General features: G+C 49.0%; 4 protein-coding genes across 4 annotated transcripts; 2 read left to right on the top strand and 2 right to left on the bottom strand.

Moving 5' to 3' along the window:
• Positions 1–5,272: 5,272 nt before the first annotated feature.
• N7510_008521 (uncharacterized protein) lies at positions 5,273–6,025 on the top strand (the record flags this gene model as incomplete). The annotated part of the gene is made up of 1 exon (XM_056980446.1): positions 5,273–6,025. One exon carries the CDS (start codon positions 5,273–5,275, stop codon positions 6,023–6,025), a length of 753 nt encoding a protein of 250 aa, XP_056830655.1.
• A 4,114-nt stretch (positions 6,026–10,139) lies between these two features.
• Positions 10,140–11,462, bottom strand: N7510_008520 (aldo/keto reductase; the record flags this gene model as incomplete). The annotated part of the gene is made up of 5 exons (XM_056980445.1): positions 10,140–10,469; positions 10,547–10,881; positions 10,952–11,147; positions 11,199–11,243; positions 11,301–11,462. 5 exons carry the CDS (start codon positions 11,460–11,462, stop codon positions 10,140–10,142), a joined length of 1,068 nt encoding a protein of 355 aa, XP_056830654.1.
• Positions 11,463–12,539: 1,077 nt separating this feature from the next.
• Positions 12,540–14,313, bottom strand: N7510_008519 (Iwr1 domain-containing protein; the record flags this gene model as incomplete). The annotated part of the gene is made up of 3 exons (XM_056980444.1): positions 12,540–12,742; positions 12,850–14,148; positions 14,247–14,313. The coding sequence occupies 3 exons, from the start codon at positions 14,311–14,313 to the stop codon at positions 12,540–12,542; spliced, it is 1,569 nt and encodes a 522-aa protein (XP_056830653.1).
• Positions 14,314–16,080: 1,767 nt separating this feature from the next.
• Positions 16,081–17,548, top strand: N7510_008518 (uncharacterized protein; the record flags this gene model as incomplete). Its single annotated transcript, XM_056980443.1, has 5 exons — positions 16,081–16,162; positions 16,232–16,410; positions 16,471–16,507; positions 16,563–17,058; positions 17,149–17,548. 5 exons carry the CDS (start codon positions 16,081–16,083, stop codon positions 17,546–17,548), a joined length of 1,194 nt encoding a protein of 397 aa, XP_056830652.1.
• Positions 17,549–18,526: the final 978 nt, after the last annotated feature.

The following is an 18,526-nucleotide window of genomic DNA, read 5'->3' as shown; positions in this document are numbered from 1 at the left end:
TGTATCTCAGAGCCTTATGGTCGTTTTTTCTCGATCCCAAACAGGCAATTAAGTGCGACGAATCATTAATGGCCGCTCGGATGCTCTGACGTGTGTTCGCGTGGGGGTTGCGATAGGGGTGGTGTGGTCTGATGTGGTGTTATCGAGCAATTTCTTTCCATGGATCCGTTCATCAAGAGCGTTGGTTATTGCGATCGCGTGGGCCGGAGTCGGCCACTTCTGCAGCACCTGAGGCTCTGTCAGGACGGACTTAAGTCACTAGCGGTACTTGTTTTGCTGAAAGTATGTATCTGTGAATTACGCAATACCCGGACCTCTCCGAGGTCTGGGAATGATTAACTCTGCCTTTCAGGTAGTACTATCGGTGTGATTCAAGAAGCAGGATTTCTGGAAAACCCTGTTGACGAGAAAATATCCGAAAGCACGATGATGCAACGTATCCGTCAGGCCAGCCATGTGTTTGACGCTGAAAGAGGCTGATGCGCAACGGTGCATGCCTTTCTTTCTTTGTCATTACGCGCGCTGTACTGAGCGAGTCTTCCGACTTCGGACCTCACCGAGCAGAGGGCAGAAAAGTGGATGTGTTCTAACTACCGTATATCCGGGTGGAATAAACTCAGTAACTATGGGTCCGCGAGATACGCGAACCAAGTAAAGAGTGAAAGTGCTGTCGTGATGTGTTATTCTCCATGGCATCATCAATGTCAAAGCGAATCCCTTTTGGCTTTTGATTTTTATCGACCTGCTAGAGGGGGTTAGACTGTCTATAGGATGTAGATATCATGAGACTTTCGGCGAATACAAATTGACTTGTGACTGCGCACCCGTACAATACTAGCTCCGCACTACCGACCCGGGATTCTGGCCTCCGGTGTGATGGCCAAAGGCACTAGGCCTCGATCTAGGGCTGACGACATTTCGGTCTCAACAGACATTCGCAACTCGCACGTGGTAACGACGCTTGGGCCGCAAGCTGGCGAGTGCTGCAACTCCGCGACCAGGCTGTAACGAGCGTAACAGGCCTTTCCGGCAATTGACATCCGGAGAAAACTCGCGAGAACAAGACCCAATTATTAATACAATATCTGCCGCCTGGCGACGAGAATAATGGACCATGATCCACCGCCGCCCTCCTTTGCCGACATCTGCTGTGCTACTCCGGACCCTCCCGCCCGTGCAGGAATCGAATTAATCGCTGGGCAACGTTTCTATTATTATAAGCTCCTGAAAGGAGCTCAGAGAATCCTTCATAACTGAAATAGAAATAATCAGAAACAGCGAATGTTTTGTTGAGAAGTCAGATCAGCAGTTACTGTCGCAGTCGGTATTTTGAATTGCTCTCCTCTGCTCAATAATACAGCATATAGTACGGTCTGCAACGGCCCCGTATACAGTGATCCTGCAATCCAACAAAATGATCTGTCCACCACGTGTCGCTTAGGCCTTAGAACGGTGCGCTTGCGTTGGCAGGAGGCCCTGCGATACCTAATCGAGCTTGGTCGGGCAGACTAGTCTTTGACGAAGATTAAATTAAAAAAGACCAAAAAAAGGGGGGGCCTTATCACACCCTACTGATTTGGATCCGTGACGAAAGTAAAAAAAGATACATAGTGCATTGGCGGAACTGACGCAATAATACCTGATTTCCCGAAGGGCACTGACAGACTACTAAAAAAAAAAAAGGCTGAATATTCAGTATCGTGCAAGTTGCCCTGTAAATTCTCAGCAAATTGCCGATCACCGTGGCATTCCATACGCCAACAACGGTGCCAGGTGACTCACCGTTGGTCTCACGACACCTCTCTGCAGGATTTGGCTGTATCATAGGAACCTTGGAAGGGGAGGGGGGCCACATGGCTGAGGCTGGACTATCCCAACTCCGGAAAGACAGAGGTAGGCTTGGGGTCCGCGAAGCGGACCCGCAGACCAGCCACCGGTCTCACCCAGACATTCTGCACGGGGGTCCACTAAGCGTCGAGCAACATGCGGCTGAACACCGCCTCTCCTCTGGCAAGTCACTGTCTCCAGAGTTACATGCCTAAACCGGTCAACGAAGCGGTGGTTCCGCCCCCAGCAATCAACATTTCCAACCCCAGGCGCCAGCAAAAGGTGGCTTGTGGTTCAGCGCAAAAGTCCTAAATTCAGGTTTGGCAGGCGCATTGGCCAGGCCTTCCTGGCTCAAGCAGATTGGGGCCGTTCGGGACATCACTAACCAACACGACTCTGCTGAAACATTTCGTTGTCCATCTTCCAATAATAATAATAGAACAGAAATTGGTGAAGATGTGGGGTGGGAGGGGGTAGATCCTCCACTCTGGTTGCGGGCCTCGCTGAATTTCTCCTCATTTTCTCCGGGACTGCGCCTTGCGCGCGGTGAAGCCAAAGCCGGGGGTTTGGAAAGGCGATGACGAGCGAGTCATTTTCTCTCTCTCTCTCTTTCGCTTCGACCCGCCTGTGGTCGTATCTGGTATGTATGTATTGAACGATCGTGAATGGCGTGCTCTGAGGATCGACTGTCTAGTGATACATTAATGTCAGTGGTAGCGAACCTGCAGACGGCGGCTATCGCTAACCAACTATGGCGCAAGCCACGCCACCAACGTCTCTCGTGGTCGCTGACTCGTCACGGTTGCAGAGCCATTCCAAATTAACCAGACAGGGGATGATGGATGATGCTTTTTTGCCGAAGCAAATAAAGAAACAGCGCGATCGACAACTTCGATCCAGTTCTCTCCGCTCGGCGGCTCATCCTTCTCTCGCCCGTCACAAAGAAATCGACCCTGGTCAACATTATTTTTCTGGTTGGCCGTTGGATGGCTTCGGCGCCAAGCTGGGGTATCAGCGCAGCAGCATGACTCGTAACCGACTATTATTGAACCCAGCAACATGTGTAGTTCCACAGATGGCTACCGGGCGGCGCTCCGCTTGTTTAGGCAAGAGTCCTTCAGGGAAGAGCTGCAACTGCGCCAGATACTAGCTCGAACCAGGGACCCCTGGACGAACCAAATTTCATTCCTCGTTTATCGTTACATCTTATTTCACGTGACCGAAAAGGCCTGCGGCTATGCGACAGCTTGACGAACATTGGTTGGAGGCGTCGAGAGGTGATTGGATTGACATGGTAGTGGTGGGAACCGGAAACAAAGAAGTGAGGAGATGTCGCTGATCGGATCGGCGGATCGGAGAAGAAAGCACGGTCTCCGAGTTCTCTTCAGCCCTGAATGGCCTATATCGGTCAAGGGTGACTATGGCGCCATGGATGGCACGTCTAGTTCACTCAAAAAGGGGAAATTAGACTGCTTGTCGGAGATACCGGAGCAAGACACAAAGAAAGACACAAAGAAAAAATAGAAAAAAGAACAGTTGGCAAACCGCTACGACTTGCGCAAATTTGACTACGCCGCATCGCATGGCAGCAGTGACGGCGCGTCTATCACTGTCAGTCGTAAGACACCAAGTGGGGAGCGGCTCATCCGCCTGTTACGCTAGCTCCCAATCACAGCTCCTTTTTTTCCCCCGGCCGAGAGGCCCGATTGTCCGCCGTACATGTATGTAACTCAGCGTGTCATTAGATAATAGATCAGGCAGAAAGAATTTGTGCCCCCCAATCAAAAACGAAAACCGTTGAAACTGTGGGTGACCGACGATCGACCTTGGTCAAGGCGGACCCTATCGTCACGCGTACTGCGTCAAAGTCGATCGGACAGGGTTTCGGGCCAGTCCGAACGTGCGTGGCTGCCCGGCATTCTTCATCGAGGCGGGGCAGCACGTATCAGACAGCGTATGTCGGCTAGATCGACAGTAGTGCGACAGGGGAGCCGAGAGATTAGTTATTATTCGTGTTCGGGTTGATTCACGCATAGAATAATGATCCCCGCGTATGTACTTTGGCCTAGTCAAGGCCCCCGACGAGAAGTCAACCATGGATCGCAGTATCTCGGGGGATTGAAAAGAGCCCACATCGCGGTGAACATTCCCACCCCGGATGCACTAACCGAGCCCTGTCGAATTCGGTCTCGGCAGCAGGCTTATATTATTTTCCTTTTTTTTTTCTTTTTCTGGTCTATATACTGACAGACAATATATTAGTATGCGGCGCAGCTGCAGAGTCCCAGGCAGTGCCCCCACCACTTCGGCCACTCATTCGCTCTACCGGCCTAGGCTATCGGTTCCGGATCGCGACAGATGACTGTTCGCATCTCCCAATCGCTGCCGGCCGTCGGTGTTGGTTCTTGGGCGTAAGCCCTGCAAAACCCCCATTCGGTCAGCCTGTGCAGGGCTATCAGCTCCGAACCCCCCCCGACTGTAGTCGCTCTGCCATGCGGACGTCTTCTTTTTCGCCTCTCAACCCTAGTCTAGAGCTGTTCATTGGATGAAATGCCACTGCACTATTTCTCGATTGGCGCAGCAAGAATAATAATTAGGATCAAAATGCCCGCGTCTCCACAATTTGTCATTTATTAGCTTCTTCGAATTTAGGGCCTGCCAACGCAAATGGTTAAAGACAGAAATTAATAAAATAAAATAAAAAAGCGGTCATGCTACATTTGGCCCGAATTCTACCACTGGTTCTTAGTGGAGCCGCTTCTCCCCCCCCCCCCCCCCCCCCCCCCCCCCCCGGCGCGTGGTCGAAAGGATACACAAAGAGAGACATTAGTAATATCGTAGACTTCTATCGCCGAAGGACATGAAGTGAATGTGCCGCGTAGATGGCCGGGCGATTGGCACTAATTTCAAACGAATTTCGCCGTTCAAAAAAGGCCGACTACTGAGGAGACAAAATTACCCGATCGAACATGAAGAAACTCTCGCGGAGGAAACCGAGCCGGTGCAGAGTTGTCTTGTTGCCACGCTAGATTCGAGATAACCAACAGCAACATGAGTGGCAAAGACCAGGACTGTTCTTGTCCGAATTCACCGTGGTCCCATTTCTGGAACTCTCTGGGGGTGGAGCAATACCATCCCCTGTTGACATTAGTTTCGGCGGAGCCTTGTATCCGCGGTACAGAACCAAAAACTATACGGACCAAGGGGGGCCAAAGGAGCGACAACCAGCCCGGCGACCCAAGCACCCGGAACCCAACAGTAGTGGAAACCAGGCTGGGCATGTCTGTCGGTTTCATTTAAGAAGTGTGATCGTACGCTCTCTATCGTCCTGAACTGATCTTAACCCTATTTTACCTCTTTCCCCAATTACCCATTGGTTCCCTTCAATATCGACTCAGCTGTCTATACAGCCAAGATCCAGTTTAAATCTGGATTGATCTAAGCCATGGCCACAAACGCAGACTCCTACGGCCACCTGCCGTCCACACGCCAAAGCCGAATGAAGATCGACTCACTGTTGAATCCGAACACGGATGATGGCGAGTTCTCAGCACCTTCTTCTTCGCATAGCAACAACTATCCACAACAATCCCCGGGATTTCCCTGGTATGGCCGGTATCCGAGCTACCATGACACAAGTCCCGGTGCAGTCTCCACCGCAACGACGCACGCAAGCAGCGGCAGCAACAGCAGCAGCTTGAACCCTCAACATCATCACCACCACATGTTCCTATCCTATCGCCCATCCGGGTCCGCACCATCCTCGCCGGACCCCTACCAGCCGCGCGAGCGGTACGACTCCGTGTCCAGCAGCTCTAGCACCAACGGAACTGACCGACGGCGGCCGCCACGTCCCAAGTACGAGGAGGAAGAAATGTACTTTATCTGGTATCATCGCGTGGACCTGTGCCAGGAATGGAAGGAAGTCCGAGAGAGCTTCAATCGTCAATTCCCCAACCGCCAGCGCCGCGGGTTCCAGGGCATCCAATGCAAATTCTACCGCTTTATCAAGGAAAAGCAATGTCCCACTCTGCGCGAGCAACGCCGCATGCGCGATGGCGAGTTCCTGCGCGAGGGCGCCAGTTTATCCACGGCCGAGTCAAATGCGCCGCGCTTCGGTGTTCTCGAATGGGGCAAAGTCTGGTATCCGTGGATGCGCGAGAGCCAAGATGAGGTTATGCGACACAACAAGCCATGACATGATGATCCTGGGTGGTTTTCGCTTTTATGTTTACAAGATACCTACGGCGGCGTTTGTTGTCTTCTGTGTGTGTTTACGGCGCTGGTTTAGGGGACATCGGAATATTACTTGGGAGGCTTACTGTTCTTTTCACATTTTCCTGCGTCTCTGGGCATTGGGCAGAAGTCCAACTCTCTGTTTTTTTTTTTTCGTTTCTCATGACTCTTACTATTAGTTGGTTCTATAATTATCTACTATCGATCCATCGCTCTCTGGACTGGGTCCAACAGCAGACATGATCGGCGTTCCTTTCATCTTTCGGCCCCAGCTCTTCTAGTGCGTTCGGATGCCAAGTTTTGGCCATTCGGCCAGTACCGAAGCCGAGCTTTTTCTGTATTATTATCCATCTATGATTGCTGTAGCTTTTGATTTGGCCGGTGAATATATTGAATCCCCGCACAAGGTCAGCCTCGTGTACCAGCCTTCTCGTTACAGGCGGAGAGTAGGAACGAGAGAGTAGTTATGTGCATTCTGTGGTACGATGCACATGCGACGACCCCAAATGATGAGCTTGGTCGTGCTGAGCACGAGATTTACAGACCATCGATCGCAAGCAAAAGATCTGGGAGATATTCATTGACCGTGTCGATCCGCCTGGCTCCGAGACTGATCATCCCGTCCTGCAATATTTTTCGTTACAACGGTGCATGGTCCGCCTCATTTTGTCTTTATCCGGTCTTAGGCTCGAGTCAAGTACCTGCTATTGGATCTCAGAGAGAGCATGAGCACTGACGGGGAGCCAACGGTTGACCTAAATAAGGCAGCGCAGTCTGCCTTTCATTGGATAGTCTGCCCTTGACAGTTGCCTATGCAGTCTCTAAAGTAAGGTATTTAGAATAGAGGTATCATTCCGGATAGAATGATTTGTAGACCTCCAAATTACATACGATGTTGAAAAAGCGACGCTCGCTATCCAACCTACGGCCCCATATTTTGAACTTTGCATCTCCGTGAAAATTAAGAAAGACTCCTGAAGTCCAGCCTCCGGACCGTTGCCTGTTATGCGCTCTATTACTCCAATCTACACTTCTTACTGAGAGCCATGGGATCGTCGGGGGTCAGAGTTAGCAAGGTGCGTTGTTGGCCCTCCTAGCTGTGTTGGGTACACGCGTCTTGGGGGCTGGGGGCCTGACGATTCTATACGTAGCTGATCAGGCAAGAAAACCGGTTTTAATAATGGGGGCCTATTCTTCTCCTTCTTTTGGTTTGTCTTACTATGATCAACTTTATAGCTATGAATTGAAATCTGTAATTATATTTGGCTTTGTTATTGTTGGGAAGGGGTTGAGGAGATATCACCTTTAGGGCATATTCGTATACCACCAATATGACGTTGGCGGCACGATTGTGCATGAAATACAGGAAGTCGTATCACATTCAAAAAGTGTGGCCTTGTAGTGAATTACTCGTAGTTGCCTTTTCAAATCAGTAATCGGACGGATATGTGGTCAGGACATCAATCCAAACAAACTGCAAAGAAGTGATCAAGTATACTCAATAAAAATAGTATAGAAATGGAGTCAGATACGATAATCGGAGAGAATTGCCTGTTGGTGGGGGGATGTCTGTCTTATGGTTGATGTAGTTCCCAGCAATATATCGCAAAATATTGCCAGATGTGGACAGACCCCAACAGACGCTAGCTAAACAGACATAGGAATTGTCTGGCAGTAGCATGGATTTTGAAGAATTACATATGTGTGATCATACATATCACACCGTCGTCTCTTCGTTGAATGGATACCTCAGACCAATCGATTGCAAGAGGTAGGATCAAGCACTGTAGATAAATCCTAAGCTATCGCCCACTCTTTTTCTTGCCATCTTCGTAGTACTGCTCCTTAGTACACTAGCTCGACTTGATTGGAAAGACGCCATTTTATCGGAAACTGAATCCGAACAAATCATATGGGAGCTCGTATTCGAAGGAACAAGGTCAGAAGGCAAGTAGAAACCCAATTTAGAAATGTTAGGAAGCTCTAAGCGAGCAAACTAACTAGTTGATTTGCACTCGCAGCTGAGCTGGAAATAATAACTTGTTACCGTAATTAGAAGCTAATATTAGGAAACTTTAGTTTCTGGGCCAACTAGTGATTTGGCATGAAGTAGGTTAGTATTCCTGCTGTACTAGTTGTATAGTCTCATATAAGAATTATCCAACAAACAATACGAAGATATACACGTTAGTGTTTCGTGATTACTATTCTCTTGAGAATTTCCCGCAAGCACCCGAGTTCAGCAAATTCAAGGGTGTGATACAAATACCCGAATAGTCCTGGCACATTTGTGATGCAGGGTGCACACTGCAAACATGGCTAGTTCGAAACACGCAATCACCAATGAGCAATGAGCATACGGTGGCTACGCATACTCTCGAGTCATGGTGTTCAGAGGGACCAGCACCTCCTTTCAATTACGATCCTCAAAATTGAAATCCACCTATAGATACTAGTAATACCTGAGAAAACAACACGTCTGTAACGAAGGACTATACAACCTCATTCGACCCGTATTATCTGGAAATCGAAGCTCTAAATGCCATACATCGCCTTTCAGGCGACTGTGAACTAATCTACCCCGCAATTCTGGTTGGGTCCTTTGTTTCAAGATATAGCCCCCGCCAAGGTAGATACACGTGGCGCGCGAGTTACTAGTTATGGATAATGGGGCCAGATAGCGTGGAAATACTTGCATCCCATGCCGATGATTGGGCTAGAGCCAAATAATTTCGAGTCCATGTGATCTAAACACTATACTAACGGGGTGTCATTTTCTTTTTAGAAAAAATCTGCAATTCTTGTAAACTGGACGCCTAAGGCTAAACCTTTCCGGCTAGCAAACCATCTGTGAAACCGAATTGGGTTGGCTGACTTGTGAATAGCTGCGCCCTGGTGAGCTGAACTCCGGTCCATATCTCTGAGTTTGTAGGAGGTAAGTCTATAAAGAATGCATGATAAAAACAATCTGCATTGAAGTTAATCCTGCAGGGCCGATAGTTTATGTTGGTACTAGTGCTGGATTCTTTTTGCAAGCCCATTTGTTCATCAACCATACGAAGTCGTGCAACAATATCCTGAAGGCATGGATAGCTTTCATTCCATGCTCTGGAATCGTTGATGATGGTGGTGGTGCTTGGCCAGTCGACTCAATACTCTCTGTGAGTCACTATTCAGAGTGCAGTGGTTAAACAGGAGATGTTTTCCCTGTCCGTTTTTGCGCTGTCTGTTAGTTGCTTCGTCTCTTCCTCTCGTTACCTCTCTCTCTGTTTTCTCCCCATCCGTTATTTTGTCTCGGGCTTCTGGATTAAAAAGTTGCTCTGCGACTGCTCGCCGCTGTCTATCCGCTGATACTCACGTTGTCCCGCTGCTCGTGTCCATCTTATACCCCCGGGTTGGCCGCCTTACCACGCACTGTATTTGCAGTTCTATCAATTACATGTTATCTATACTGTGTGATTTAGTGGAGTTATAGCTGTGAGATTAACAACACGGTCATTTCACTCAGAAATAGTCCCCTATGTCAGGACAAATTTGAGCAGTTCCTCAATGCCTCGTTGAGTCCGGAAAAGAATATAAGCTGTCAGTCGAAGATGACAGAGCTATCCTTGTGCTACAAGACCCGCCATGTGGCATTTATCTAGCCGACCGAGACCAAGAGCTATCTCAGTTTATAGTATCTATCGGTAGCATGCGAATCGGGATGACGGCATGCAAGAGAGCAGATCGAGGCAGACTCGTCACCTGAGGCAAGGTATCAATGGCTAATAGATAGGAATGCCAAAGGACGGGAAATTGATGGCTCTGCAGGACTCACCACCGGTGATGTCAACACCACAGGTAAATGGACGAATTAGCTGCTCGCAAATACAGGCCGCACTTTTGTATGTACTAAGATATGGACAAATATTGTGAAATGCTAAATGCGATCGTCTGTACACTAGATCAATGCTATAGTTGGATGTCGAAGAACAAAAGCTACCGTCTGGAGAATCCGTCTCAATGCATGTCTGTCCTTGGACGCGTGGCCGCAAATACCATTGAGCAATCCAGTTTTCTAGTGCACTACTTTATATTCAGTCATAGCCACTTACTGTTTTGGGCAAGTATGGCTCCTCAAGGTACCTCTCTTCATCCACCGTCAGCAGCCTATCCTCGTAACCCAAAGCCTCATCAAGCCTCTCCACAGAACTAAAGCCAACTATGGGACTAACAACGCGTCTGTTTGTCCAAGCCAATGCCACCTGACTCATAGTCCAATTCTTCCTATTGGCCAGCTCCTCGACGCGATTAATAATGGCCATATCTGCATTTGGTATATCACTCGGCTTGACATTTTCCAAACGAGCAGTCGTACCCACTTGCGAAACGGGTCGAGCTAGTCGTCCAGCATCAAGTGGACTGTACTATTGATCAAAAAGGAATCAGTGAAAACAGGTACTAAGATTGTACATAACCGAGCATTGGCCGACCTAGGACTCACCGGAATGAGACCAACTCCCGTTTCGTTGCAAAAGCGGTTCATTTCACGCTCCTCCTCGCGGTAGGTGAGACTGTACTGGTTTTGCATTGAAATGAATTTCGTCCAATTGTGCTTCTCAGCACAATATTGCATCATCGCAAATTGATAAGTCCTCATCGAACTGGCTCCAATGTAACGAACTTTGCCACTCTGCACAAGGTCATGCAGAGCCTCCATTGTCTCTTCAATTGGGGTGAATGGATCGAACCGGTGGATTTGAAAGACATCTATATAGTCGAGACCCAGGCGTTGGAGGGAGGCGTCTACTGCGTGGAAGATAGCTTGTCGAGAAAGGCCTGCAAACGTTAGCGTGTGAGTTTCTAGTTACTTAATAGTACCCGATGGGCTTGGGCCTGCAGTGCCTACCAAATTGATTGACGTATTCCTTGTCCTTGCGCATTTCCTCTGAAAATGGGACAACATACATATTGTCATGCTCACTGACTGGTGCCCAGCACTTCGTAAGGATGACGAGTTTGTGCCTTGGGATACTATATTCCTTGATTGCCTTTCCTATAATCTCTTCAGACTTGCCGTTGGAGTAGTTATTCGCTGTGTCCCACTAGGTGAAACTTAGTATCAATTTTTTAGATGAGCCACAATCGAATCTCACAGTGTTCAGTCCTCGATCAAAGGCGGATTTCAATAGCGGAAGAGCCTTATCACCCATTCATTAACAGCTTGTTCTTTTAGCACTTGGACTGGGAGCACAAACCTTTTTCTCATCAAGAATCCATGATCCCCATTCGGGCGATCCGATACTCATACCTCCGAGGATGGGGACCGAAACCCATAGCCCACTATTACCCAGTCGTCTGTAAGAAGCCTTCGTTTTGCTCCTCGAGTCTTTCAGCAGAGGCGGAAGTTCAGAGGCCATCGTCGTCCTTGAAAAGGTTTCCCTTCCACAAGAGCCTTAAGCAATAGAGGTGGTTTGGTGATGAGAGAAGATTTGTAGGTAAGATCACCACTTCTTCAAGTTCCGTCAAGGTATGCCTTTACGAGACCAAGTACGGACTTTAAATAGGAAAAGCACCGCAGAAGTCAACAGAAGTAATCTTGTTGTTCCCATAGATTGCTTACCAACCCAAGGCAGTTATTCCTTGAGTGATAGTTCTAGAATATCTAATAAGCGCCTCGAGGTCCCAATCAAGGCAGCCTCATCTAGGAATTGAGAGATTCTATTCCAAACTATTGGCTTAAAGATGTGTGTGGTCCAACTTGGTGTTTGGCGCCGAATACGAGGTAGTGCGTAACTCCGGAGGTCTATTGAAGTACCCGTGACTCACTTGGCGGAGTATCGGCCCGAAGCAAAGTAATCGGTACAGCATGAACTGTTTAAAGTGAATAGAGGAATTTTGAGCTAGCCCGTGCGCACTGATATCAAATCTTGACAAATCTAAATGTGACAGTGGATTGCATTCAGCACGGGCTGGTCTCAATTGGAGGGACACCTGCCTAAGCGTCCAACTTCTATCACTTCTAATGGTAATCACTAGTGACCCGGATGAGGTGAGGTTCTCCTCTCGCTTTGCCTCCGATTTGTTCTACTAGAGAACTAAATGCTAAGTATTAATGGCATGTTTACTAGCGTATATTATGGAAAGCGTTGAAAGCATTGACGGATGGTCTTATTCTTTTCAGGGATTTCACAGAGAGTTTATCGCTAAGGGATAGAGACGTTAAGTTATTGGACGGAGCCTAGCAGCGTCATTTTCAAAGAATTCTCTGGACCTTGATTTTCTCCCTAAATATATCGAGAGCATGTACGTTTATATCATGAGCCTGTCTGCCAAATTGCGTTATATTGAAGGTGACACAACTTTACTATAATATGCACCCAGGTCTGTTGACCTGGACCTTATGGAGCGTAATGCTATTACCTGCAGATTTGGAGCACTTCAAGCTGCCAGGAAGGCTTCGAGATCATCAGGACACGCTGCATGCAACCTTGAAATCACCAGCTGTCGTTGTCTGAGTCTGCATACCCATCAAAGCGTCCGTGTCCAAACTTCGGACGGCCACTCTCACTCGCCGAATCATCAAAGTTGAAATCGTCGTCCGATGAATTCCGACGATACGTGCCAAACATTGAGGTCGGGTCATCTTCGTTTGAGGATATTTCTTCATCTGGATAATCGTTGGCGGGATTATTTTCGGCTGTGTTCTCTCCAGTTAGCATACGCACAAGATGGGAAACCACGAACACCTTCAACTATGGGCCTTGCCAACGCGCTCATAAAAGTGAAAGAAAAGTAGAACCTTACCATTCGAGTCGGCGTCTTCGCTGTCCCACTCCTCCTCGTCGTCCTCGACGAAATGTTCCCAGTATTCCTCGTCCTCGGCTGTGATAACGATGACTCCGATACCATGCGTTGAGTCAAGGCTCTTTTGCTGTTGATCTGCTTCTAACTCAGCGAGCGGATTCTTAACCATATCGCTTTCTCCTATGGGCTGCCGAATGTAGACATCGTAGACATAGTCGCCATCGCTGTCCTCTGCTTCGAGTTGCTCTGGAGTATCGTCCATCCCCGTCTCATTGCTCTCGACAGGGGTCTGCGATATTGCCAGTGTAGTCCGGGGCTGTTTAGGAGGTCGTGGCTGATACTTCAGAGGAGGCTTGGGCCCCAGTGCTGGTGTTTCCTGCGTCTTAAAAGGAGGCTCTGCGTTAGACGCATCGACATCCATGCCTTGATCATCTTTCTCGAGTTCCAGAGCAACCTGCTCAAATTCCCGAGCAAGATGTTCCGACTCATCTTCCCAGTTGGTGTTATGCGCCAGTGCGGACTTCTCCAATGTATCAGACAAATGCTGTTTGGCAGCAGAGATGGCACCCTTCCGCTCTTCTCTCCATTTCTTCTCTGCCTGGTTCACGACAGGCCGCTTTCTGGGCCGAACAGGCGGTTCGGCAGCCTCGATACCATTTTCGTGCAGCAAAGACGGACTGCGGCTACTATCAATCTGTGCCTGGACTGCCAGCTTGGCCACCATCGATGCCTGTCGTGAGTGTGGTTCGCGCCGAAGCTGTTCGACCAAAACCGCCACACCAGGCGCTGGGCCATCCGCTCGACGCTTTTGGATGCCACCACCCAGGCTTCGATGAGAACCAAGATTGGTACTGCTAGATCGGGAGATCTGGAACCGGCGCAGTGAATGCGCTCGGCTAGATGAAGGGGTCGCGATTGGTGTAGAAGTACTTTCACGAACTGCCGGTGGAGTTTCAGGGGCAGTTGGCGGTGTCGGCGGCGCAGGGGAATTCACAGCGCGCTTGTGCTTATCCACCGACTCTTTCCTCGCAGCGGCCATCCGCTGGGCCTCGCGGAACTCAGCACCGGGCGACGTGGCCCGCACCAGGGGCACGCCACTAGCTGAGATAGTCTGGGTTGCTGCTGCATTCCGTGAAGGGGACTTCAAGCTGCTCACAGACCTAGGACTGCGCAGAGCTCGCTGTGCCGCAGACACGGGCCCACCGGGTGACGAATTATTTCCGCCATCGCCCAAAAGAACCCGGTGGAAGACAAAGTCTGTGAAACGACGTTTTGTCTGATGGAGCGCAGATTGAATGTCTGTTTGAGTTATGTTAGGAATACAAGAAAGAGAGAACATCCTATCAGGCCAGCAGATATACATGGCGGGGTCAATTAAGAGAAGGGGGGTTCCGTACACAGGGTCTCCACGGGCTCTTCCTCGCGCCGGCGCTTGATGTTGATTTGTTCAGGTGGAAGTGGCATTCTGTATATGGTGCACAACACCTCCTGGATGATCGTTGCCGAGGAAGAACGAAGCGTGGAGAAGGAGCGAAGGTGTTTTTACTAGGGCGCCCGATCGGGACTAGTGATGTCATGTGATCCCTATCAACTGTGGGCATTTGGTCAAAGGCAGTCAAAATTCCAATTCCATGATCCCGAAGATTTACCTATCACTCACTGTAGCTAGAAGGTGTTGTTGATAGGGAAATAAGACTTGGGGCGAATCACCCTCAGGTTTCTCGCCAGGCATTGCTGGCCTTCTGGAGCCGCCACGATGTGAATGTCGCAAGCCAGTTACTTCCCTCTGCAGGGCGCCTAACATTTTATAGATGGCCTTAAGTCAAAAATAGTGTCCAGAATTGCGCCCGCGAGTTTGCTTATTCGGAGACAAACAATGCGCACCTACTGTAGTTCGCAAGCTATTGAAGCCAGGAACCAATCAGCAAGGCGCCCTACCTCTCGCCGTGTCGAACTTTAATCGGCGAATTCTTTGGAGATTGGTTCAATTGGCTCGTCTCTTTCTCTTGAACTAATGCCGGCCCTTACCAACTGGCCTTGCAGCTGGCTGATCACATTCACCTTCCCATACTTAGTCAATGCTGATGCTGCCAACCTCGGTGCCACAGTCAGGTCTATCTATGATCAAAGCTGCTTGGATCTTTTTCTTCCTCCAGAGACATCTGATCGAACGCTCGAGGAATTCCAGATAATATTTCAGCATGGTGTGCCGACCCGGCGGTGTAAGAATAAATATTAAGGTTCACCGCTCCTGCTGATTCTCTGCACAGCCTACCGAATCGAGTGGTGTGGACCAATTGCTTGGAAGAAAAGGAGGAAGCCAATGTTACTGAAATAGACAATGTATAGCTGGATATCTGTTGAATTTCACAGTCTTGACAAACACATTTCTGGCTTAATAATGGACCTAGTGCATCAAGTATATTACTGTGCTTCTGGCTTGTGGGTAGTACTCGGATACCATGTGGGACCTCGGTCTGAGCTAAATATAAGTGAATTGTCTGAGAACCTTGAAAATACACAACAAAATAGTAACAATAGCTTCGTATAGATCTGAATAGTTCGGTATGAAGGGCAGTTATATATAGCACAATCCTCACCCAAGGCAGAAGATTACCCCCCAATCGAGCCGAGAAGCTCTGGCCGTTTATGCAGGCAGCGCAGAAAAGAAAACGATCTTCACAGCTCCGCCTGAAGTGCCCTGCAGCTCCGTAAATAGTCTTCTCCACTGCCTCGGGCCACATCACTACCATAGGACTGCGCCACGACGACAACATCTTTTCCTTCGTCAGCGACTGTAGTCAACACATCACGTATGGAAGTAACTAAGTAGAGTGGCCCGCCAAAGCCTTAAAAGGGTGGTTCGGCTCCGACTGAAGGGTGCGGGGTACTAGAAATTAATTCAGACGAAACGCCCAAGGCATCGAGAGAGGTGTGCTAGGGGCCAAAACAGACTGCTGGGTAGGCCTAACCAGGCGCGACGCGAGAAGACAAGTGTTGGTGAACTCAATTTGACTTTGAGGGTTACATGAATGATGAACTCAGTCTTGAGTAGTATGGATGGGTGGGTAATCATTCCTTTTGAGATTGATTGGCACCCTGGAGCATTAGTGCGTTGCAAGGATCTTCAGCCCCCCGATAACGTAACGTGTGAGGATTGATGGAAGTAGGCTAGTTTTGGACTAGACGAATCGAAAAAAGTATGTCACCGCAGGATTGAGGCCATAGCGTATGGACCCTGGCCCTCGGATTCGTTGGGGGCCGCGACGAGGGAGCCAACGGCGATGGCTTGCCGTTTACCTTATTCCCTTTAGTGAGTGTCTTTCTCTCTATATCTCTCATCCGTCTTGGCTCTTCGCAAGACTTCTTCTGCCCGAACTAGAGGACTATGTCGCCAACATGACACAAAGCGACGCGGACGAATCGACCCAGCTCAAGCAGCGAGTTACGACCATCGTGCTCGCTGTGCTGGCTGTCGTTTTCGTGGCACTCAGGCTGACGGCGCGCCAGATGAAGGGTATGGCGTGGGGCATGGATGATTACACCTTGATTGTGGGATTGGTGAGCCTTTTGTCGCCTCAATTTGATTCAATGTCACAGACTACTCACCCTGCTATACAGGGTTTTGTGGTGGCTCTTGCAGCAGTCAATCTCGCCTGTCTGTCTCGCATATTATAAGCCCGACTCTAGATAATATACTGACAATTATCAAGGTGTCCACTATGGCATGGGCCGACACGGCTTTACCCTCTCCGGGGCTGAGCGGCTAGCCATGTACAAGGTAGAGCCCATGCATCAACGAGCAAGCAACGGCCTCACTGACAGCCATGGACAGTTGATCTTCGCCTTCGAACCGCTCTACCTCGCCGCCATCGGTACCATCAAAATCTCTGTCCTCCTCATGTACTACCGCATCTTCCCTGTCCGCACCACCAAGATCGGTGGGTATATCTTGGGAGGCATCACTCTCGCCTGGATGATATCCGTCGAATTTGTCGCTATCTTCCAGTGCGATCCCGTAGCTAGCTCGTATATACCCGATCTGCCAGGCAAGTGCATCAACCTCAAAGCCGCGATGATCGGCATTGGAGTGCCAAATTTTGTGACGGATATCTTTATTCTGGCGTTACCGGCACGTCTGATTTGGCGGCTGCACGCGAGCTTGTGGCAACGCGTGTCTATTCTACTGGTGTTCTTGAGCGGAAGTTTGTATGCAGGACCCCATCTTCTTCCTTTACAGCTCCCCCGGCTGCGGAGTTGTTGAATTAATAGAGCAACTATAGCTAACACGAACAATAGTGTCGTTTTCGCCAGTGTCTACCGCTTGACCCTCATGTTCAATTACGAGGTCACCGACATCGCCTGGACCCTCGCTTCCACCGAAACCTGGTGCGTCGTCGAATCGGCCGCGGGCGTCATCTCAGCCTGTCTGCCTACCCTGGTGCCACTTTTCAGGTCCTGTACGAGTGCGTTTGTCTCGACCGTCCGTTCGTCGACCAAGTACGGGAACAGCCAGTCGGGCACTGGAGCAGCACTTGCGGCGGAATCCAGCAACGTTGAGAGAGGCTGGCAACGGACAGGTGAAGGGCATTATCCGCTGGGACCTGTCGGGCCTGGTAATTCAGGGAGCCGTTCGTCACATGCCCAAGGGAAAGGGTGGACGATGATTGGGACAGATGATAATGATAGTGATTGGTGAAGGATTAGTCCCATTGCCATGTTTTTACTGCAGGTGGCAGATGTGAATCAATGCCTGCGGAAGATTAGTAGATAGAGTTACAGTTTAGACACGATGATGACAACCAACTGAAGTTACACATGTGCTCCTATAGGTCTACCGGGGGGAACAAGGCCCTGATACTTCTCCTCGACCTCATTATCTTCCCAGTCTTCAATATCTGCCTCCTCGCCGTCTTCAACCTTCGGCAATACCTCTGGTAATGATGGCGCGCTGTGCATGCGAACCAAAGATCACCCAAATCTAGGGCCTTCAAGATGCGCGCTTGACGCGTAACTTGCTTCTAATTTCCTGTTCCTTCCGAATGAGACGCCTCTTAATGCTTGTCTGTTGGGCTTGCTCAGAGGTAGTAGTATACAGTAGAGATTACAAGTACAGATTTCATCGATTTCATTTCATTCCTTCTCCTCTACCTCCCTAGATAGAAGCCACCTGCTAATTACACATCTGAAGCACAAATAGCCCGCCTCAATCATAGTAATCCCAAGCAAGACCAAAAATTGGAGGCGGGATATTTTGACAGGAGATTGCAGCAGCATTCACTCGATGCAATCTGGTCAACGGTGTGACGGTTTAAAAGGAACCAAACCAAGCAAATTGAAGTAAAAAGAAAACGAAAGAAGAATAAAAGTGGCCAGTTAGACATAGAGATATGAGATATGCTCAAGGGTCTGGAGGCAAAAGAGAAGAAGTAGAAAAAAGAATAAGACATAGCCTGCTAGCAATACATGGGAAGTGAAAAGAAGAAGAGAAGGGGAAAAGAAGAAATTAAAACAAAAGTAGAAGAGGAATCATTGGCGAGCAAAAATTGAGTTTGAACACAAAAAGGAAGAAAAGAGAAAAATCAAAAGATAAGAAAGATAAAAAGAATGTCAAAGAGTCGAAAAAAAAGAAAAGATTAAGAACCAGAAAGCAATACACGAAATGGATGAGGTAGTA

Source organism: Penicillium lagena, assembly GCF_028827675.1.
Source record: "Penicillium lagena strain IBT 129212 chromosome Unknown utg000006l_segment0_segment0, whole genome shotgun sequence".
Classification (NCBI taxonomy): domain Eukaryota; kingdom Fungi; phylum Ascomycota; class Eurotiomycetes; order Eurotiales; family Aspergillaceae; genus Penicillium; species Penicillium lagena.
The sequence above is the reverse complement of the archived record's forward strand: the minus strand, read 5'-3'. Positions and strand labels throughout refer to the sequence as shown.